Below are 23,469 nucleotides of genomic sequence, written 5' to 3'. Positions count from 1 at the left end.
TTTCAGAGAAGAGTTTCTTTTTACTTTTGTAACTTATATAATCAAGACACTATCTAAAGGCGAGCTCGATGTAAAAAGATTTTAGCGATCGCTCGGGCGCTAAATTTTTTTTCGAAATCCAGGCTGCTCAAGAGAAGATTGTCAAGCAGCTGCAGCATCAGCTGAACGAGACCCAGGGCAAACTTGAAGAAGTGAACCGCACCCTGAATGACTTCGACGCCGCGAAGAAGAAGCTGTCGATCGAGAACAGCGATCTGCTGCGCCAGCTTGAGGAGGCCGAATCGCAGGTCAGCCAGCTGTCGAAGATCAAAATCTCTCTCACCACGCAATTGGAGGATACGAAGAGACTCGCGGACGAGGAGTCGCGCGAACGCGCCACTCTGCTCGGCAAGTTCCGCAATCTGGAACACGATCTGGACAACATCCGCGAACAGGTTGAGGAGGAGGCGGAGGGCAAGGCCGATCTTCAGCGTCAGCTCAGCAAGGCTAATGCCGAGGCGCAGCTGTGGCGCAACAAGTACGAATCCGAGGGCGTTGCCCGGGCTGAAGAGCTCGAAGAGGCAAAGAGGAAGCTGCAGGCTAGGCTTGCCGAGGCCGAAGAGACGATCGAGTCTCTCAATCAGAAGGTCATCGCTCTGGAGAAGACTAAGCAACGCCTGTCCACAGAAGTGGAGGACTTGCAGATCGAGGTGGATCGCGCAACTGCCATCGCCAACGCTGCCGAGAAGAAACAGAAGGCCTTCGACAAGATCATCGGCGAATGGAAGCTCAAAGTCGACGATCTCGCTGCCGAGCTCGACGCCAGCCAGAAGGAGTGTCGCAACTACAGCACCGAGCTCTTCAGACTCAGAGGTGAGAGGAATCGGATTCAATTTTTCGCTTCGAATTGTCAAGTTTGTCAAGATAAAAATATACGAAAGCTAAAATTCGAAAACTTTCTAAAAGATATAAATTAAAATTATTAATTTGCTATCTCTTTTCAAAGTTGAAATTTCCGAAATTTAAAGAAATACATTTTTTATTTATTGAAATAAATTCTTCTAATAATTGCATAATTTTTTATTTAAACTATATTAATTATACTATTTCACTTAATAACAAAATTAATTGTTGATTGAGTAGGCGCTTACGAGGAAGGTCAGGAACAGCTGGAGGCGGTACGTCGCGAGAACAAGAATCTCGCCGACGAGGTGAAAGACTTGCTGGACCAGATCGGCGAAGGTGGCCGCAACATTCACGAAATCGAAAAGGCCAGAAAGCGCTTGGAGGCTGAGAAGGACGAACTGCAGGCCGCTCTCGAGGAAGCTGAGGCCGCTCTTGAACAAGAAGAGAACAAAGTGCTGCGCAGTCAGCTCGAGCTCAGCCAGGTCAGACAGGAGATTGACCGCCGCATCCAGGAGAAGGAGGAAGAATTCGAGAACACCAGGAAGAATCACCAGCGCGCCCTCGACTCCATGCAAGCTTCCCTCGAAGCAGAAGCCAAGGTAAGCCGTGCTGAAAAATCTATCTCGATATTGTATTTACGCTCTTATGAAAGAATGATGTAATGATGAATAAATCATGAATTTAAAAATTTTGACGCTCTGATCTTACAATAAAATTCGATCCTCAGGGCAAAGCTGAGGCGCTGCGCATGAAGAAGAAGCTGGAGGCGGATATCAACGAGCTAGAGATCGCGCTGGACCACGCGAACAAGGCGAACGCCGAGGCACAGAAGAACATCAAGCGATACCAGCAGCAGCTCAAGGACGTGCAGACCGCTCTCGAGGAAGAACAGAGAGCGCGTGACGAGGCCCGAGAGCTCCTCGGCATCTCGGAGCGTCGCGCCAACGCTCTGCAGAACGAGCTCGAGGAAAGCCGCACCCTCCTTGAACAGGCAGACCGTGGTCGTCGCCAGGCTGAACAAGAGCTCGCCGACTGTCACGAACAGCTGAACGAATTGAGCGCCCAGAACGCTTCCATTTCTGGCGCCAAGAGGAAACTCGAGGCCGAATTGCAGACTCTCCACGTGAGTATTGCACGATTAATATCTATAATAATTTAATAACTTTTTTTTAAAGAAAATACACAGGTCGCATATTTATATGTATAATTTTTTCCGTTAGTCCGATCTGGATGAGCTGCTGAACGAGGCGAAGAATTCGGAGGAGAAGGCGAAGAAGGCAATGGTGGACGCGGCCAGGTTGGCGGACGAACTGCGCGCCGAGCAAGACCACGCTCAGACCCAGGAGAAGTTGCGCAAGGCTTTAGAGACGCAGATCAAGGAACTGCAGGTACGCCTGGACGAGGCCGAGGCAAATGCGCTCAAGGGCGGCAAGAAGGCCATCCAGAAACTGGAGCAACGCGTGCGCGAGCTGGAGAACGAGCTCGATGGCGAACAAAGGAGACACGCCGATGCTCAGAAGAATCTGCGCAAGTCCGAGCGTCGTATCAAGGAGCTGAGCTTCCAGGTAAAGTCTCGTCTTGGAATAAATATCATACTCGAGTTGTAGTTTATTAATATTTTACGATTAAAGAGAAAATTTAATTTGTATTGTCTGTTTTATATTCACGTAAATTAAATTAATATTTTATAGTCAAAAGAAATATTTTTATTCTTGTTATTAAATTATTAATCTTATTTCCAATTTTCTTTATCTCATTTTGTAAATCGAAATTTTTACTTAAGTAGCCGCGTTTGTCGTTCTCTTTTTCAGGCGGACGAGGACCGTAAGAACCACGAGCGCATGCAGGATCTAGTCGACAAGCTACAGCAGAAGATCAAGACATACAAGAGGCAGATCGAAGAGGCGGAGGAGATCGCCGCGTTGAATCTCGCCAAGTTCCGTAAGGCACAACAAGAGCTGGAGGAAGCTGAAGAAAGGGCGGACCTTGCCGAGCAAGCTATCACCAAGTTCCGCACCAAGGGACGTGGCGGAAGCGCCGCACGCGGACTCAGCCCAGTGGTAAGCTACCAGATCTCTTTATCGTTATCTTAGAAATCTTGAATCTTTAATGCTCGATATCGAAATGTATCTCTCTTTTTTTTTATTTTCTTATTCTTTAATAATATCAACGGAGTATTTGTCGAGTAGCGTTTGGTTTTAATTTGATCGATATTATTACGAAAAAAAAAAAAAAAACTTAAGGAAGAGCTCTTAGTTTTTTTATTTGAAATTATAATATATTTTAATCTTAATTATAAATTTTGCGATTTTACTTGAGTGATTTATTTCTTAATACATTGCAATCTCTTAGATATGAAATATATCGCATCTTATCAGATCGAAAATCATATCAGGCTTCGGCTAATTAAGCATTATGACAAAAGTAAACTTCGTAACTCGTGAAAATCATTAGAAATCATCAATCGCGCTTGCATTTGAGTAACACATTGATATCGCGCGTTTGGGAACTCGTTACGTAAATCGCAAGGAAATCGTTCAGGAATCCGAATAAGAGAGCGCGCTGCGAGGGTGTGAAATTTGCGGATGGTGTCTAATTAGCGATCTGTGTATTCCTGTGTGCAGCTGCAACAGAAACGTAAGGTGCCCTCCGCGTTGGAGTAAACGCACACACGTCGCGCTTGGTCCATGTAAGTCCGTGTAAGCACGTGTCGTGAGGCGCGTGCGTGAGGTGTGTGTGACGATTATCTTCTAGACAGAGAGAAATTAGAGATAGATACAGATTAGAAAAAGAATGGGATCAGGGGTTTACGAAACGCGAGAGGAACACGCGATGATTGATTATATGACTCCCCTTTCCCCTGCATCCATCAGTGTCACGTTTGCACCTGTGTAACGCACCGATAACGCTCTCTCGAGTGGTTCCGAGCTTGTTCTTCGTCATTAACTCTGTGTATCGCATCTCCTCGAACCTTCTCTCTTGTAGACACTGCGAATTAGTAGACGTCGGTGTATAGACGACGTTAGAACAATTTTCTCGAGCTCTATCAATAGCGATTGGAACCGGAAATTATTTCCCTCCACAGGTACAATCTGGTATCGCCGTGAAAAAAGTGACTTCTGAAATCATTCAATACATAAGAGAAAAAATATCCTTAATTGGTTATTCATTGAGCCTATTTATTAAATTGATAATTGAAGGGAGAGTTAATTAATTTACATAATAAATTCCTACAAATTATTTTCGATATTCTTGCCTTATTTTCTTGAATATGTATCCGATATTTTTACAGTTAATTTTTAATTTACGCAAAATTATTACACCGGTTTCAATCTCTGGCCTAGTAGTGTTTAGCGCATCTTTTGCACTTCTCTGTGATCTCGCGCAGGAATCAATCGCGAAATTTCACGTGGATGAGCATTATAACATATTATTATTTTAAAAATTAATTAGTAAATTAACTCTTTAATCAGCTGATTTCTGTCAAAAAATATTACTAAAGCGTTAATTTGCTAATTAAATTTCAAAGTAATAATATGTTATAAAAATTAAAATAGTAATATGTTGTAAATAATATATTATAATACTTTATTCTTGATTAATATTTTTTGACAGAAATCAGCTGATAACTGTCAAAATTATTAACCGAGTTTAAAGTACTTATTTCTATCAAAAAATGTTAATAAATCTTTTGTCAATAAAATCGTAATTAGTTTCGATGTTGTGATTATCTCGATTATCAAAAGATTCTTGTAGAAAATTCTATTTTTTTGATTGCACTTTCTGTTTTATTGTTAGATTTAAATATTGAATTTTTATGCATTGCATAATTAATTAATATATCTTAATTAATTAATATATCTTATGCATTGATTGCAATGCATGCATAAAAATATGTGAATTAATTATGCAATGTATAATAATTTATTATTTAAATCTTTAACAGAGAACAAAAAACAATATAATTTTCTACAAAAATCTTTCGATTAAAATATCTATAATACGCTTCCATTAGATTCGCGCGTCTTTGTACACATTCATCACGCTGCACGTCTCGCGCGAGACTGACCGCAAGACTCTGAGCAGCACTATCGCCAAGCGCAGCCCACACGTCCGCCACGCTGCGCGCCTCGCGCGAGACTGATTCTCGAGATATCGATTGCGAGTTGCGAGACTGATCGTCAGTCCGTCAGTCTCGCGCGAGGCGCGCAGCGTGGCAGACGTATAGGCTGCGCTTGGCGATACTGCTGCTCAACTGCTCACCAGAGTCTTGCGAGCAGTCTCGCCCGAGACGTGCAGCGTGATAATTGCATTGCAATTAATGCATAAGAAAAAATATATATTAATTAATTATGCAATGCATAAAAATTCAGTATTTAAATCTAAAACAGAAAGTGCGATCAAAAAAATAAAATTTTCTACAAGAATCTTTTGATAATCGAGATAATCACAACATCGAGACTAATTACGATTTTATTGATGAAAAGATTTATTAATATTTTTTAATAAAAATTAGCTACTTTAAACTTGGTTAATATTTTTGATAGTTATCAGCTGATTTTTGTCAAAAAATATTAATCGAGGATAAAGTATTATAACATATTATTTACAACATATTACTATTTAAATTTTTATAACATATTATTACTTTGAAATTTAATTAGCAAATTAATGCTTTAGTAATATTTTTTGACAGAAATCAGTTGATTAAAGAATTAATTTGCTAATTAAATTTTTAAATAATAATATGTTATAAAAAATAAAATAATTATATGTTTTAAATAATATATTATGGTACTTTAAACTTGATTAATATTTTTGACAGTTATCAGCTGATTCCTGTCAAAAAATATTTTTTTTTAAATATAATTCTTTTTAATACAAAACCGAAGAATGGCGCGCACGTAGCACGCGCTTGTGTTGTTCTAGTTTTTTTTTTTTTTTTCGAAAAAAGACATGTTAAGTCAATTCTCGCAAGTATTGTTGCCTCTTTCGAGAATCGACTTAACATGCCTTTTTTTAGAAAGAGATATTCCCTTATCTTATTCAAATTAAAGTATTTTGATTATATTTATAAATTCGTTCCCCTCTCTTCGAAGTGATTTATTTAATTTTCTTTTATCTTACAATGATATACGATGTTTGCTCTGGTTCGAGAGAAAAAAAAGAGAAGTATAAAGTCGTTTATTTTATTTTCTTTCAATCCGGAAAGATTTCTTCCTTTTTTTCCCCAACATACATTATCATATTATTGATTTTTGTTTTTAACAGTTCAGTATTAACAAGAACTGCAACTATATATATAAATCGTGATTTTCCGCAAAGAGATAATTGTAACTAATATCATGAGAGAGTTACATGTCTGAGATAAATCCTCTCTTTGTAAAAATAATTGCCAGACATCGTGCTGTTTATTCGTTAGCAAAATAGAGGTGTCACGACCCTTGTTACGTCATCTCGATTCTATTGACGCATTCGGGTGCAAATGTTTAAAAAAAAATAAGAAAAATTGGATCACGAGCAGGAACGACACAGAGAACGTGTCACTCGTCCTCTATCCCCACGCCTTATCGTATCAATGTTTTCTAAATCCGTGAGGAATTATACATTTTTATATTTATTAAAACCCGCAAATACACTCCTGCATATTTATAGTTATTTACAAGAGATTAACGTTTCGCGTGTTTGTCTTCTTTCAGCCACACCGACCTGCGTATAGACCCCTATTAGATGGTTCCGCATTCCCGCCACGCTTCGACCTGCAGCCCGATGGTGATCTGTAAAGCTTCTTCCGAGGAATTCGCGTAAATAATTATAACAAAAAGAATAAAAATTTAACAACAGAAAACTCAAGCAAAATAAAAGAAGGGTAAGAGGAGAAGAAGAAGGAGGAAGAACATCATCGTCCTCATCGAGTCCATCGTCGAACGAAGACACGAATATAAGCAACGAACCCGAGAGCTCGCTCGGAGCTCTCAACGGCATCGTCATCTCGCAATCGAGCGACCGATCCATTATCACATCCAGAGAATTCGCGATCATCTTTTTTGACAGTAATTTTTACGTGTTTGATCAATAAAGAGAAAGATAAAATAAAATTAACACTCGCTCGAGAAGATCAAAGGAAAAGATGGGGACGCGAGAGAGGGTATGTTTTGCTTCACCACGCGAGCTGACGATCGAGGAAGAGAGAGAGTGGCAGAATGAAAGCTACATCGAGCAAGAGGACATGCGAGCGGACGATGAAAGGGTGAGAGCCAGCGAGAGATATATTAATACACATATACACACATACACGCAGAAAAATAAAGAGGAAAAATAACAGAGCGATAAATACACATATACACATTTACGTCCTCGTGAAATGCACAACATAACAAGCAAAAGTGTTGAAGGTAAATGAGAAAAAAAAAATTAAAAAAATTATATATATAATAAATACTCGCGAGGAGAAACGCGAAATCGCGAAAAACGTTCAATCAACAGCGTATCATTACATGTGTCATCCAAATGATATCGTATCCTATAAACTTAATTGTAATTTATAAAGAGAGATAAAGTATGTATTTATTAAAGTAAATAAGCAATAAATAAAGATAAGAATTAAATCACCTCACTTATATAGAATTATTCGATCGTGAAAATTAGTAGAGATAAGAGTTTGCATTATACTGCATTGCACTATATATCATAAATGCAGAAGCATTATTTAATGTCAATCTAATTGTCAAGTTAATTTTTCGTACAATATAATTTACAGCAATACGAAACAATGATAAAAAGCAATTTTTTATTTTGAGCAAAATACATATCTTCTCTTGAATTCTTTCTCTTTTCGAAACAGAAAAATCTTTATTTATTTTTAAATTAATTAATTTTTTCCCCACATGTTATATTTAGATTAATTTTTAATTTAATTTTCAAAAATTTAATTTTAAAAAATTTAATCTTATAAAATCTTTTATTAACTTACGTTACGGTGAAGAAAATTTAATTTCAGCTTATTTCACTTATCATTATTCAACTGAGATGTTTATGTCAAAAAAGATTATGTGAAACAATATATAAGAAATTTCTTACAATCGAATGAACTATCTCCTGTCGCAGATAAGAATTATCTGTGATTCTTCTTTGCTTCGGTTCGCGTGAGTTGCCTGAATTGTCCCTTAAGGAGCTCCCACTGCGTCCATTTGTCCGAATTGACGTGAAATTCCTTGCACGTTTGCAGAAAAGCGGGCACGCATAGTTGCAGGTAATGATGGTCCACAGTGGGCAGCAGATGATGCAGCGTGTGCGAACCAAAGTTCGTGACCGCCAAGAAGGTCGAATCATCGATCACTTCGCGATCGCGCACTGCGTCCACCTCGAGCAGACCCCAGTCCAGATCATTCCTTCAGAATATTAGAAAAATTATGATATAATATAAATAATTAAAATTTTATAATTTAAATCTATAATTTAATTTGTTTTTAAATTAAAAAATATTGAACCCATATAAATTTAGTCAAAAGTTAAAAAAAAAATGTTTTTATTATTATTATTACTTATTTATAAGAAGAGCAATATAAGACTAATCAATAGAGCGGTTCAATAATTAATGAAGCGAGAAACAAATGATATATAACCTGTAGATATCACCGTCGTGGAAAATATCGGGATGATGATGGGCCGCGTTGAAACCAATTAAGCCAAACAGAGCGCTACTCATCAGCAGCATTACTAGCCATAGCTTGAATGCAACGAGAATCTTGGGCGCCAACAAACTCATCGACAAAGGCAGCAGAAACGGGATGAAGTCGCGAAATTCAAAGACTTGATATTCCTTGAATACCGAGTAGTATCTAGAAAATTAAAGCCTTTAGTGCAATATCGAGATCATAAACGGAGTTTTGAAATTTTATCAGATAAATTTTTAATATCGAAAAATATCGCAAGTATGCAGTTACATGTATAATAAAATTAAAATTAAATTCTAAATTAGAATCAGAATATTAAAATTGGAAAAAAATTAAATTAATGTAAAATTCAAAATCTAGATTTCAAGAAGAAATATAAATTAATTCTTTTTTTATTTCAACAAACATTAGTGGATTGTTACCGTTTGAAGCCTTCAGTGGTAAATAATAACATCCAGACGATAGGACTGATGATTTTGCTTAGTATTCCCGCAAAGTAGGATTTATCCTTATGAGGGATCCACTGAAGAAACGGTTCGACCACGTATATCTCATAATCCCACATAGTATTAGTATACATGTGGTGGCTCATTATGTGCGAGATGCGCCAATTCTTCGAGGATAATATACTGAGATCGAAATAGTACATGCGAAAGTTGTCTCTCATGTGGAAGTAATTGTGTGCAGCAACAGTCGTCCATGCCAGAAAAATGCCTGGAATTAATTATCGTCAAATATAATTAAAGAGATCAATATATAATTATTTAATATAATGAGAAAAATTAATATAACATTATACTAAAATTTATATACACATATACATATACGTATACTCACATTTATAACAATTATTTTAATATTTATCTTATGTAGAAGTTTTTATTAAATTTTAGTATTGCGTTTTACTCTTTGATTAACGAAAGATTTTAATCATATTACGTTTTTAATCATATTATATATGTTTTTAATATTATTTATGACTTCGAGGATGCTCACTGGCGAAAATGGCAATAGTGTAAGAATTGGCGAAGGCACCCGCGAGACTCAGTGCAAAAGTCGTGGCCATCAAAGAGTCGATGATGAGATTCGTCGTGGTGGATGGCCGATGAAAATCGACGCTCTTTAAAGCCTCGGCGGCCCGTCTCTTGAATGTACGATAAAAGCCATCCGATAAGAAGGTCAATGGTACAGATCGCGGTACCGTAGCTTCACGAATATAGAATTTCGGCAGTAGCCGCTCGGCCTTATCGGTGATGTGATGGACCTACAATGTTAAAAATGGGGAATCTCAATTAAAAGTACAACAGTAAATCGTGGATTTTTTTAAATATTATATATTATTTATAGAAACACGTAGTGTATATACATACATATATAATTATGATTATTAAAAAGTAATTATATAAAAAGGGAACACATAATAAAAATTAAATTAAATTTATATATTTAATATGTTAAGAAATAATAGAAACAAATCTAGTAGTTTTATTTTTTCAGAATATTCTTACAAGCTATCCTTCTTGTTATAAAAATAACAAAGTCAAACTAAATTTATTTAATTACAATTATTAAAATTAATCTTAAAAAAATTAATTTTTATTTTAAAATTTAATCAATTTAATTGAAGATTTTATTATTAATATATGCTACGATGTCGCTTTAAGATGAATAATTTTACTCGTGATTTATTACCTCGAACAATTCGGTAATGTCGGTTCCTTTTGTGAGCTGAATCCATTCTGCGCCACCCGGATGCGATTTTGCGAAATTCTCTAAATCATAGAGTTTATTTTCGATTCTCCACAATCCTTCTGCACCGTCGATTTTTCTCCTAGCCTCCAGAAAATTAGCCGCAGTTTTCGAATTTTCTCTCGCTGGTAGATAAGCTAATCCAGGCACTGTACTGGTTTTTGACATACTGAAAGTTTTCTTAATCTCGTCTATAAAAAAAACATACGAAAAAATTTGACACAGCAGATCTGTCAATATGTTATTAAAGTTTCCATCAAATTTTTTTTCAAGAAACCAAACTAGAAATTCTTCTTCAATTCACAGTCTTTAATTCAAATTCTTTTAATTTGAACTTTTTTTATTGAAATTTCAATTTTAATTTTTATTATGACACAATTTTAAATCATTTTCAACCAAAAAAATTCTTGTTTCTACTTTAACTCATACTTTTGAAAATGTTTTATTATTCTGTACGATAAAAGAAAATAAATATAGTTTCTAATATGTAATATGCAAATAAATGATATTTAAACATTATACATATGTAGTAATAATTATACATGTGTATATACATATATAATTATATAAATATTATACATATACATATAATTATATAAATAATAAATATATAAAATACGAACGTATATGTATAATGAATTAAACGGAGCGTGTCTGCTATCATTGTCTGCTGTATCAGGAATGGAGAGATAATTGATATTATATGACGTTGTGATAGTCATTCCTCATCCAACATGTTTCTAAGTATTCAGGTCGAATATTTATCGTCTATCAAATACTCGTATAACTTAATAGTAATATGCAGTAATGCGTTTCTGTCAATAATTAACAATTGCATCTAAGCGGATATTTAATTTTAAAAGTATTTAAAAAATCATAAAAAGGTAATAAAATTATTAATTTAATAATTGTTAATACACACTATTTAATGACTATCTGTCAACGAGTATCATTGTAAGATATCACACTAACGCGAAACTATTCCGATTATCATATAGTTGTCACAAAAAAGGGTACTTATTAATTTAATAATTGTTAATACACATTTAATAACTATCGGTTAAGGATGAGTCGTATGATATCACAATAACGCAAAACTGTCCAATTATTATAATTTATTATTATCACAGTTTGACCTCGCGGACCTTGCAAACAAAAGAAGAGTCTTATTTTTTTTCTTTTTTCGTACATTTGCCCGCACTTATTTATGATAACAAAACGCGTTTATCACCGTATATTTTACTCATTGCAAAATGCTTTGACGATATATCCATTTGATTTTAACGGATCCATGTTTCGAGTGTTGCGCGCATTACGTGATCTCTCGATCGAATAAATGATACTTTTTCACATTTTATCCTTCAATAATTCGAGACACGGTCGATGCAAGGATATCGAGATACGTACTATGGAAGGGATTGAATAATGAACGGAGAAGTGTTCTCTTTCGCATGCGTGCCTTTCACGGTAAACAACAATTATCATTGATAATGACGTCGTGTCTTGATATCATGATCGTGGTCCATGAATACGAGACTTTATAGTTCGACTCTGGTAGTCGCAATGGATGCGCCACATTTAAATAATGGTCGTATAATTTATGTTAATGATACAATAAAGTAGATTCTTATATATAAGAACCTCTATAGAGGTTTATATCTTTAAATAAATAAATAAGCTCTTCTTAATATCACATACATGATACTAGTATCATTACTTTTACATATCTAATACTTTTCTAAGAATAGTTTTTAAAAAACGACAATATTGCGGATGCCGGATAATAAATTTGATTAGTAATGTGAGATAAAACTTTTTCGTCGAAAATAAATATTTTCTTTAGAAAGAATTTGATTACAAATATACACAGTCAGAAAATATATCATTAAACTCTTAAAATTTTTTTAAAAATATTTTAAAAACTATTCTTCTTCCCAGCTATTATAAAATATATAAATAAAATTCAAAATAACAAAATGACAAATTATTCATTTGATATCTACTTTTCTGTATTATTTTATGTTTGTTATAATGTTTAAAAAAAAATAACAGCGAATATTTTCAGCTCGCACTGTATATCAGATACTTATATATCACCTCATCATAATAATCATTTATCAAATGAAAAAAGCACACTTACGTATGCGCGCAGGAATAAAAAACTTTAACGAGATGATGCAGGAAAATTCCTGTTTTTAACTTTTAACTGCGTCGATATTGCTTTTTTTTCGCCTTACAACAGCACATACTTAAATTGTAATAACGAATGAATTTTCACTGTCCTGAAGACGATGGCTCGTTCAAGCGTCGTGATACTAATTTCGTCGATTCTTTCGAAAGACTGAAGGAAACTGTTTTATTCGCTATCAGAGAAAGTGATAATTTTAATGTTTATATATTTATATATGCGTATGCGAGGCACGATAGCTGATTGGAGTCGGATTAAACATTGGATCTGCTCTTTAACCCTGAATTTAATCAGCAATTCATAAAGTATCAAGTTTATTATTTATGTATCGAGCGAATGCTTTTATACATTTTTAGTATCGACGACTCTCTACAGTTGTATGTTTCTATTTTTTATTTAAAAAATTGGCGGTTTAAAAAAATAAGAATATAGAAAAAATAGCGAAATAAACGTTGATACAAAAGAGAATTTATGATTAATCAAGAAGATTAAGATTATAATTCCTATCGCGCTCTTTCTGCACTGCGATATCTTTATGATTCAAATTGATCTTACATTAGATTAATATACGATTATATAATATTTCTTTGCACCATATCATTCGCGGTACAATTATGTAGCTACATTATTTTTCTTTTGCCAACAGCAGGTTTAAAATGAAAATATATTGATGGAATAATTGATTATTTCGTATAAGCACCTTTTTATGCAAACATATTGATTTTTTCTTTGACATTTATCGATAATTATATGCTGATTTATATTTTACAAATCCTATATCAATATGTTCATATTACATCTTATTCTTTTTACAATAAAAATTTAATCGAATTGTTTCATAGCTAAGTTTTGATTTGAAATACTTTGGTAAAAATAAATATTATAGAGGCTGTACAATTTAATTTTGTTGTTAATAAAATTTTATGCGGATAATACCGCTCGAGTTCCAATTGCTCGCAAAGAGAATTTGAACTGTAGTTAAAAATAGAATTAAAAGCTTAAAAGAAAATTATACTCATTAATGTGTGTCAGTTTAGATTTTATTTTTTAATATACAATTCGTCGGGAATAGAGTTGTAGTACATCCGGATTCGTTAGCAGTTATGATATTTTGCCGAGGAATGGCATAAAAATAAAATTAAAATTTTGTTTAAACAAAGATATCTTGAAATTAACCGAAAGAGCATTTTCCAATATGATTGATTTTATTTTTTTTAATAATGTTCGATATAATAATAATTTAATAATATTTAATTGCCAATCACACATACATATTGTTATATGTATATATATAATAATTTAATATGAATCAAATAATGCTAAATATTTAATATTCAATATTGTTCGAATAATTGTTACGTGATAAAATTTAATAATATATTATATCAAGATAAATAAAATAACATTCAACAAGTAATTTACAGTAAGATTCGGTTTTCAATACTTAATTATAATTGTGCGTTGAAACAGTATCTAGAAAAAAAGAGAATATTATTTTTCCTAAAAAAATAGCATTTTCTGCTGAAATTATCTAATGGAATATTGAGTACCATGGAAGTGCGTTATGATTCGTTCCTCGGAGATCTGTATTCACGGAACGCATCTCGAGGAGTGCAGCTGTAACAGGTCGACGACTACGCATCAGGTGCGTGATGACTCGCACAAATCATTTCAATCGTCAGCCGATCTTCAAGAAAGATTCTTAATACTCTTGCAAATGTCATCGCACAGCAGGGATTTATCTCCACGTGTCATTTTTTTACGACATTCAAAGAGATACCGATTTTACTAGTTTCTAGTAATCATCGTATACAACATATATGTTTTTGTAACAGCTTGCATAATACAACTCTATCGCACGGACATCCAAGATGCACGTGACAAATTCATGGAGCAATGACGCAGAAACTAGAATAGAGATGCCAAAATCAAACAAATAAAGTGAGCAACATGTTGATGAAAAACAACATATAAAAAACATAAAAAATATAAGACGTTATAATCATAGTAATTAAAACTTAACGATGATAATGACAAGTATAAAATTGCATTATCCCCTTTCTAAAAAAGGCATGTTATTGACATTGTTGTCGCTTTTCCGCGATGCTGATTGGCTCTCTGTCGATTCGCGTTGTGTGTTATATTCGTAGCATCGAAAGGCTGTCATCACGAGGGTTAGCAGTTAGCAGTTTGACAGTTAGTCCAAAATAAAATAAAATAAAATAATAATATGTTTTAAATAATATGTTATAATACTTCAAACTTGATTAATATTTTTGACATTCGCCTTATGTGTTATATTTGTAGCATGAAGAGGCTGTCATCATGAGGGTTAGCAGTTAGCAGTTTGACAGTTAGTCCAAAATAAAATTAAATAAAATAATGACATGTTTTAAATAATATGTTATAATACTTTAAATTTTGATTAATATTTTTGCGGAAAAGAGGCAACAATACTTGCGAGAATCGACTTAATATGTCTTTTTTAGAAAAAGACTAGAATAACACAAGCGCGCGTTATGCCATTCCTCGATTTTATTAAAAAAAGTATGATGTATTTATATAAAGTTTGTTTAAACTTCATTAATATTTTTTTACAGAAATCAGATGATTAAACCATTACATTGCCAATTAAATTTTAAAATAAAAATATGTTATAAAAATTAAAATAATATATAATTCCTTAAACTCGATTAATATTTTTTGACAGATATCAGCTGATAGCTGTTATAAATATTAATCGAGTTTAAGGAATTATATATTACATTATTTAAAAACATATTATTTTAAATGTTATAACATATTCTTATTTTAAAAATTAATTAGCAAATTAACGTTTTAATCAGCTGATTTCTGTAACAAAAATATTAATCGAGGATAAGATATTACAACATATTATTTACAATATATTGCTATTTTAATTTTTATAACATACTACTATTTTTAAATTTAATTACCTTACTATATTAATATTTTCTAATATATTTATTTAATTAAGAAGTAGTATATTTATTAAGTTAAGAATAGAAGTGAGACATGAATACAAATTTACAATTAAGGTTTCGTAGATATAATTTTTAAAACAAAAATTATTTTCTTAATTAGAGTCACAAATATATTTCGTCCGACACTTTTCGATAATCTTGATATAATTCGAATTCCGAATCCGCAGTAGAAATGAGTTTCGATATACATTACCGCGATATATGCATGCAGTCACGAATAATTCGTAATAATGTGCAGATAATGTACTGTTAAAATGTATATAAGATTAATTTTTTGCACGTTTTGAAATATCGAAAATTAAAATTTTTAAGCCGCAAATCCCATACGGCGCAGATTTATATAACGTATATTAGACCAAAAAGGTAATACGCTGGTATGCTTATGGTACAAAGATAATCTGCAAACAATACACTATTGAAATATATATACGATGAATTTTTGGCTCACCTTAAAATATTAGAAATCGATACTTTTTTACAGTTGACCCTATGCGACGCATCCTTAATTTATGTATATCAAATGAAAAAGTTTGTACGCTGTTGTCTGCTTGGTACCAAAAGATTCTGTAATCAATGTACTATTAAAATGTATAATAGATGAATTTTTGGCTCGTCTTAAAATATTAGAAATTGATACATTTATGCCGCTGACCCTATGCGACGCATCCTTAATTTATGTAAAGCAAATGAAAAAGTTTGTACGCTGTTGTCTGCTTGGTGCCAAAAGATTCTGTAATCAATGTACTATTAAAATGTATAATCGATGAATTTTTGGCTCGTCTTAAAATATTAGAAATTGATACTTTTGTGACGCGGACCCTGTGCGACGCATATTTATATTATGTATATCAAGTTAAAAAATTTGTACGCTGGTGTCTGCTTGGTACCAAATAATTCTGTAATCAATGTACTCTTAAATTGTATAATCGATGAATTTTTGGCTCGTCTTAAAATATTAGATTTTGATACATTTATGCCGCTGACCCTATGCGACGCATCCTTAACTTATGCATAGCAAATGAAAAAATTTGTACGCTGTTGTCTGCTTGGTACCAAAAGATTCTGTAATCAATGTACTATTAAAATGTATAATCGATGAATTTTTGGCTCGTCTTAAAATATTGGAAATCGATAATTTTTACCGCTGACCCTATGCGACGCAACATTATTTTATGTATATCAAGTTAAAAAATTTGTACGCTGGTGTCTGCATGGTACGAAAAGATTCTGTAATCAATGTACTATTAAAATGTATAATCGATGAATTTTTGGCTCGTCTTAAAATATTAGAAATCGATACTTTTTACCGCTGAACCTATGCGCCGCATCCTTAATTTATGTATATCAAATGAAAAAGTTTGTACGCTGTTGTCTGCATGGTACGAAAAGATTCTGTAATCATTGTACTATTAAAATGTATAATCGATGAATTTTTGGCTCGTCTTAAAATATTAGAAATCGATACTTTTTTACCGCTGACCCTATGCGACGCATCCTTAATTTATGTATATTAAATGAAAAAGTTTGTACGCTGTTGTCTGCTTGGTACCATAAGATTCTGTAATCATTGTACTATTAAAAAGTATAATCGATGAATTTTTGGCTCGTCTTAAAATATTAGAAATTAATACTTTTTTGACACGGACCCTGCGCGACGCATCCTTATTTTATGTTTATCGTATTAAAAAATTTGTACGCTGGTGTCTGCATGGTACCAAAAGATTCTGTAATCAATGTACTATTAAAATGTATAATAGATGAATTTTTGGCTCGTCTTAAAATATTAGAAATTGATACATTTATGCCGCTGACCCTATGCGACGCATCCTTAATTTATGTATAGCAAATGAAAAAGTTTGTACGCTGTTGTCTGCTTGGTACCAAAAGATTCTGTAATCAATGTACTGTTAAAATGTATAATCGATGAATTTTTGGCTCGTCTCAAAATATTAGAAATTGATACTTTTTTGACGCGGACACTGTGCGACGCATCCTTAATTTATGTATAGCAAATGAAAAAGTTAGTACGCTGTTGTCTGCTTGGTACCAAAAGATTCTGTAATCAATGTACTGTTAAAATGTATAATCGATGAATTTTTGGCTCGTCTTAGAATATTAGAAATTAATACTTTTTTGACGCGGACCCTTTGCGACGCATCCTTATTTTATGTTTATCATATTAAAAAATTTGTACGCTGGTGTCTGTTTGGTACCAACTGATTCTGTAATCAATGTACTATTAAAATGTATAATCGATGAATTTTTGGCTCGTCTTAAAATATTAGAAATTGATACTTTTTTGACGCGGACCCTATGCGACGCAACCTTAATTTATGTATAGCAAATGAAAAAGTTTGTACGCTGTTGTCTGCTTGGTACCAAAAGATTCTGTAATCAATGTACAGTTAAAATGTATAATCGATGAATTTTTGGCTCGTCTCAAAATATTAGAAATTGATACTTTTTTGACGCGGACCCTGTGCGACGCATCCTTAATTTATGTATATCAAATGAAAAAGTGTGTACGCTGTTGTCTGCTTGGTACCAAAAGATTCTGTAATAATTGTACTATTAAAATGTATAATCGATGAATTTTTGGCTCGTCTTAAAATATTAGAAATCGATACTTTTTACCGCTGAACCTATGCGCCGCATCCTTAATTTATGTATATCAAATGAAAAAGTTTGTACGCTGTTGTCTGCATGGTACGAAAAGATTCTGTAATCATTGTACTATTAAAATGTATAATCGATGAATTTTTGGCTCGTCTTAAAATATTAGAAATCGATACTTTTTTACCGCTGACCCTATGCGACGCATCCTTAATTTATGTATATTAAATGAAAAAGTTTGTACGCTGTTGTCTGCTTGGTACCATAAGATTCTGTAATCATTGTACTATTAAAAAGTATAATCGATGAATTTTTGGCTCGTCTTAAAATATTAGAAATTAATACTTTTTTGACGCGGACCCTGCGCGACGCATCCTTATTTTATGTTTATCGTATTAAAAAATTTGTACGCTGGTGTCTGCATGGTACCAAAAGATTCTGTAATCAATGTACTATTAAAATGTATAATAGATGAATTTTTGGCTCGTCTTAAAATATTAGAAATTGATACATTTATGCCGCTGACCCTATGCGACGCATCCTTAATTTATGTATAGCAAATGAAAAAGTTTGTACCTTGTTGTCTGCTTGGTACCAAAAGATTCTGTAATCAATGTACTATTAAAATGTATAATCGATGAATTTTTGGCTCGTCTTAAAATATTAGAAATTAATACTTTTTTGACGCGGACCCTATGCGACGCAACATTATTTTATGTATATCAAGTTAAAAAATTTGTACGCTGGTGTCTGCTTGGTACCAAAAGATTCTGTAATCAATGTACTATTAAAATGAATAATCGATGAATTTTTGGCTCGTCTTAAAATATTAGAAATTAAAACTTATTTGACGCGGACCCTGCGCGACGCATACTTATTTTATGTTTATCGTATTAAAAAATTTGTACGCTGGGGTCTGCATGGTACCAAGAGATTCTGTAATCAATGTACTATTAAAATGTATAATAGATGAATTTTTGGCTCGTCTTAAAATATTAAAAATCGATACTTTTTTACCGCTGACCCTATGCGACGCATCCTTAATTTATGTATATCAAATGAAAAAGTTTGTACGCTGTTGTCTGCTTGGTACCAAAAGATTCTGTAATCAATGTACTATTAAAATGTATAATAGATGAATTTTTGGCTCGTCTTAAAATATTAAAAATCGATACTTTTTTACCGCTGACCCTATGCGACGCATCCTTAATTTATGTATAGCAAATGAAAAAGTTTGTACGCTGTTGTCTGCTTGGTACCAAAAGATTCTGTAATCAATGTACTATTAAAATGTATAATCGATGAATTTTTGGCTCGTCTTAAAATATTAGAAATCGATACTTTTTACCGCTGAACCTATGCGCCGCATCCTTAATTTATGTATATCAAATGAAAAAGTTTGTACGCTGTTGTCTGCTTGGTACCAAAAGATTCTGTAATAATTGTACTATTAAAATGTATAATCGATGAATTTTTGGCTCGTCTTAAAATATTGGAAATCGATACTTTTTATCGCTGACCCTATGCGACGCAACATTATTTTATGTATATCAAGTTAAAAAATTTGTACGCTGGTGTCTGCATGGTACGAAAAGATTCTGTAATCATTGTACTATTAAAATGTATAATCGATGAATTTTTGGCTCGTCTTAAAATATTAGAAATTAAAACTTTTTTGACGCGGACCCTGCGCGACGCATCCTTATTTTATGTTTATCGTATTAAAAAATTTTTACGCTGGGGTCTGCATGGTACCAAAAGATTCTGTAATCAATGTACTATTAAAATGTATAATAGATGAATTTTTGGCTCGTCTTAAAATGTTAGAAATTGATACATTTATGCCGCTGACCCTATGCGACGCATCCTTAATTTATGTATATCAAATGAAAAAATTGTACGCTGTTGTCTGCTTGGTACCAAAAGTTTCTGTAATCATTGTACTATTAAAATGTATAATCGATGAATTTTTGGCTCGTCTTAAAATATTAGAAATTAATACTTTTTTGACGCGGACCCTGCGCGACGCATCCTTATTTTATGTTTATCGTATTAAAAAATTTGTACGCTGGTGTCTGCATGGTACCAAAAGATTCTGTAATCAATGTACTATTAAAATGTATAATAGATGAATTTTTGGCTCGTCTTAAAATATTAGAAATTGATACATTTATGCCGCTGACCCTATGCGACGCATCCTTAATTTATGTATAGCAAATGAAAAAGTTTGTACGCTGTTGTCTGCTTGGTACCAAAAGATTCTGTAATCAATGTACTGTTAAAATGTATAATCGATGAATTTTTGGCTCGTCTCAAAATATTAGAAATTGATACTTTTTTGACGCGGACCCTGTGCGACGCATCCTTAATTTATGTATAGCAAATGAAAAAGTTAGTACGCTGTTGTCTGCTTGGTACCAAAAGATTCTGTAATCAATGTACTGTTAAAATGTATAATCGATGAATTTTTGGCTCGTCTTAGAATATTAGAAATTAATACTTTTTTGACGCGGACCCTTTGCGACGCATCCTTATTTTATGTTTATCATATTAAAAAATTTGTACGCTGGTGTCTGTTTGGTACCAACTGATTCTGTAATCAATGTACTATTAAAATGTATAATCGATGAATTTTTGGCTCGTCTTAAAATATTAGAAATTGATACTTTTTTGACGCGGACCCTATGCGACGCAACCTTAATTTATGTATAGCAAATGAAAAAGTTTGTACGCTGTTGTCTGCTTGGTACCAAAAGATTCTGTAATCAATGTACTGTTAAAATGTATAATCGATGAATTTTTGGCTCGTCTCAAAATATTAGAAATTGATACTTTTTTGACGCGGACCCTGTGCGACGCATCCTTAATTTATGTATATCAAATGAAAAAGTGTGTACGCTGTTGTCTGCTTGGTACCAAAAGATTCTGTAATAATTGTACTATTAAAATGTATAATCGATGAATTTTTGGCTCGTCTTAAAATATTAGAAATCGATACTTTTTACCGCTGAACCTATGCGCCGCATCCTTAATTTATGTATATCAAATGAAAAAGTTTGTACGCTGTTGTCTGCATGGTACGAAAAGATTCTGTAATCATTGTACTATTAAAATGTATAATCGATGAATTTTTGGCTCGTCTTAAAATATTAGAAATCGATACTTTTTTACCGCTGACCCTATGCGACGCATCCTTAATTTATGTATATTAAATGAAAAAGTTTGTACGCTGTTGTCTGCTTGGTACCATAAGATTCTGTAATCATTGTACTATTAAAAAGTATAATCGATGAATTTTTGGCTCGTCTTAAAATATTAGAAATTAATACTTTTTTGACGCGGACCCTGCGCGACGCATCCTTATTTTATGTTTATCGTATAAAAAATTTGTACGCTGGTGTCTGCATGGTACCAAAAGATTCTGTAATCAATGTACTATTAAAATGTATAATAGATGAATTTTTGGCTCGTCTTAAAATATTAGAAATTGATACATTTATGCCGCTGACCCTATGCGACGCATCCTTAATTTATGTATAGCAAATGAAAAAGTTTGTACCTTGTTGTCTGCTTGGTACCAAAAGATTCTGTAATCAATGTACTATTAAAATGTATAATCGATGAATTTTTGGCTCGTCTTAAAATATTAGAAATCGATACTTTTTTACCGCTGACCCTAAGCGACGCAACATTATTTTAAGTATATCAAGTTAAAAAATTTGTACGCTGGTGTCTGCTTGGTACGAAAAGATTCTGTAATCAATGTACTATTAAAATGTATAATCGATGAATTTTTGGCTCGTCTTAAAATATTAGAAATCGATACTTTTTTACCGCTGACCCTATGCGACGCATCCTTAATTTATGTATATCAAATGAAAAAGTTTGTACGCTGTTGTCTGCTTGGTACCAAAAGATTCTGTAATCAATGTACTATTAAAATGTATAATAGATGAATTTTTGGCTCGTCTTAAAATATTAGAAATTGATACATTTATGCCGCTGACCCTATGCGACGCATTCTTAATTTATGTATAGCAAATGAAAAAGTTTGTACGCTGTTGTCTGCTTGGTACCAAAAGATTCTGTAATCAATGTATTGTTAAAATGTATAATCGATGAATTTTTGGCTCGTCTTAAAATATTAGAAATTAATACTTTTTTGACGCGGACCCTGTGCGACGCATCCTTATTTTATGTTTATCATATTAAAAAATTTGTACGCTGGTGTCTGTTTGGTACCAACTGATTCTGTAATCAATGTACTATTATAATGTATAATCGATGAATTTTTGGCTCGTCTTAAAATATTAAAAATCGATACTTTTTTACCGCTGACCCTATGCGACGCATCCTTAATTTATGTATATCAAATGAAAAAGTTTGTACGCTGTTGTCTGCTTGGTACCAAAAGATTCTGTAATAATTGTACTATTAAAATGTATAATCGATGAATTTTTGGCTCGTCTTAAAATATTGGAAATTGATACTTTTTATCGCTGACCCTATGCGACGCAACATTATTTTATGTATATCATGTTAAAAAATTTGTACGCTGGTGTCTGCTTGGTACCAAAAGATTCTGTAATCAATGTACTATTAAAATGAATAATCGATGAATTTTTGGCTCGTCTTAAAATATTAGAAATTAAAACTTATTTGACGCGGACCCTGCGCGACGCATACTTATTTTATGTTTATCGTATTAAAAAATTTGTACGCTGGGGTCTGCATGGTACCAAAAGATTCTGTAATCAATGTACTATTAAAATGTATAATAGATGAATTTTTGGCTCGTCTTAAAATATTAGAAATTGATACATTTATGCCGCTGACCCTATGCGACGCATCCTTAATTTATGTATAGCAAATGAAAAAGTTTGTACCTTGTTGTCTGCTTGGTACCAAAAGATTCTGTAATCAATGTACTATTAAAATGTATAATCGATGAATTTTTGGCTCGTCTTAAAATATTAGAAATTAATACTTTTTTGACGCGGACCCTATGCGACGCAACATTATTTTATGTATATCAAGTTAAAAAATTTGTACGCTGGTGTCTGCTTGGTACCAAAAGATTCTGTAATCAATGTACTATTAAAATGAATAATCGATGAATTTTTGGCTCGTCTTAAAATATTAGAAATTAAAACTTATTTGACGCGGACCCTGCGCGACGCATACTTATTTTATGTTTATCGTATTAAAAAATTTGTACGCTGGGGTCTGCATGGTACCAAGAGATTCTGTAATCAATGTACTATTAAAATGTATAATAGATGAATTTTTGGCTCGTCTTAAAATATTAAAAATCGATACTTTTTTACCGCTGACCCTATGCGACGCATCCTTA

General features: G+C 33.0%; 2 protein-coding genes across 40 annotated transcripts in view; one reads left to right on the top strand and one right to left on the bottom strand.

The window, feature by feature from the left end:
• Mhc (myosin heavy chain) overlaps window positions 1-7,501 on the top strand; it is a 50,709-nt gene extending 43,208 nt beyond the window's left edge. For 30 of the 31 annotated variants that reach the window (XM_083045863.1, XM_083045856.1, XM_083045857.1 and 27 more), the window contains exons 21-26: window positions 123-852; window positions 1,123-1,484; window positions 1,613-2,008; window positions 2,106-2,450; window positions 2,697-2,945; window positions 6,585-7,501. In XM_083045863.1, coding sequence (XP_082901989.1) covers window positions 123-852; window positions 1,123-1,484; window positions 1,613-2,008; window positions 2,106-2,450; window positions 2,697-2,945; window positions 6,585-6,668 — 2,166 coding nt within the window. In that variant the 3' untranslated portion in view covers window positions 6,669-7,501. Of the gene's footprint in view, window positions 1-122; window positions 853-1,122; window positions 1,485-1,612; window positions 2,009-2,105; window positions 2,451-2,696; window positions 2,946-3,509; window positions 3,575-6,584 lie in introns of all 31 variants that reach the window. The other variant, XM_083045864.1, reaches the window with a different exon arrangement.
• Cyt-b5-r (Cytochrome b5-related) lies at window positions 7,230-12,679 on the bottom strand. Of its 9 annotated transcripts, none has more exons than XM_083045870.1 (6): window positions 12,560-12,679; window positions 10,254-10,501; window positions 9,558-9,825; window positions 8,984-9,275; window positions 8,511-8,726; window positions 7,230-8,276 (listed from the first exon to the last, which is right to left on the bottom strand). In XM_083045870.1, exons 2-6 carry the CDS (start codon window positions 10,476-10,478, stop codon window positions 8,000-8,002), a joined length of 1,278 nt encoding a protein of 425 aa, XP_082901996.1. In that variant the 5' UTR covers window positions 10,479-10,501; window positions 12,560-12,679; the 3' UTR covers window positions 7,230-7,999. The 9 variants fall into 9 exon arrangements, with proteins under 9 accessions (XP_082901996.1, XP_082901995.1, XP_082901992.1 ...); XM_083045869.1 differs by having other exon boundaries at window positions 12,451-12,664; XM_083045866.1 differs by lacking the exon at window positions 12,560-12,679 and adding an exon at window positions 11,718-11,864.
• Window positions 12,680-23,469: the final 10,790 nt, after the last annotated feature.

This window comes from Prenolepis imparis, unplaced genomic scaffold (assembly GCF_030444845.1).
Source record: "Prenolepis imparis isolate NDT839.2.m4 unplaced genomic scaffold, iyPreImpa1.0 SCAF_9, whole genome shotgun sequence".
Taxonomy (NCBI): domain Eukaryota; kingdom Metazoa; phylum Arthropoda; class Insecta; order Hymenoptera; family Formicidae; genus Prenolepis; species Prenolepis imparis.
The sequence above is the reverse complement of the archived record's forward strand: the minus strand, read 5'-3'. Positions and strand labels throughout refer to the sequence as shown.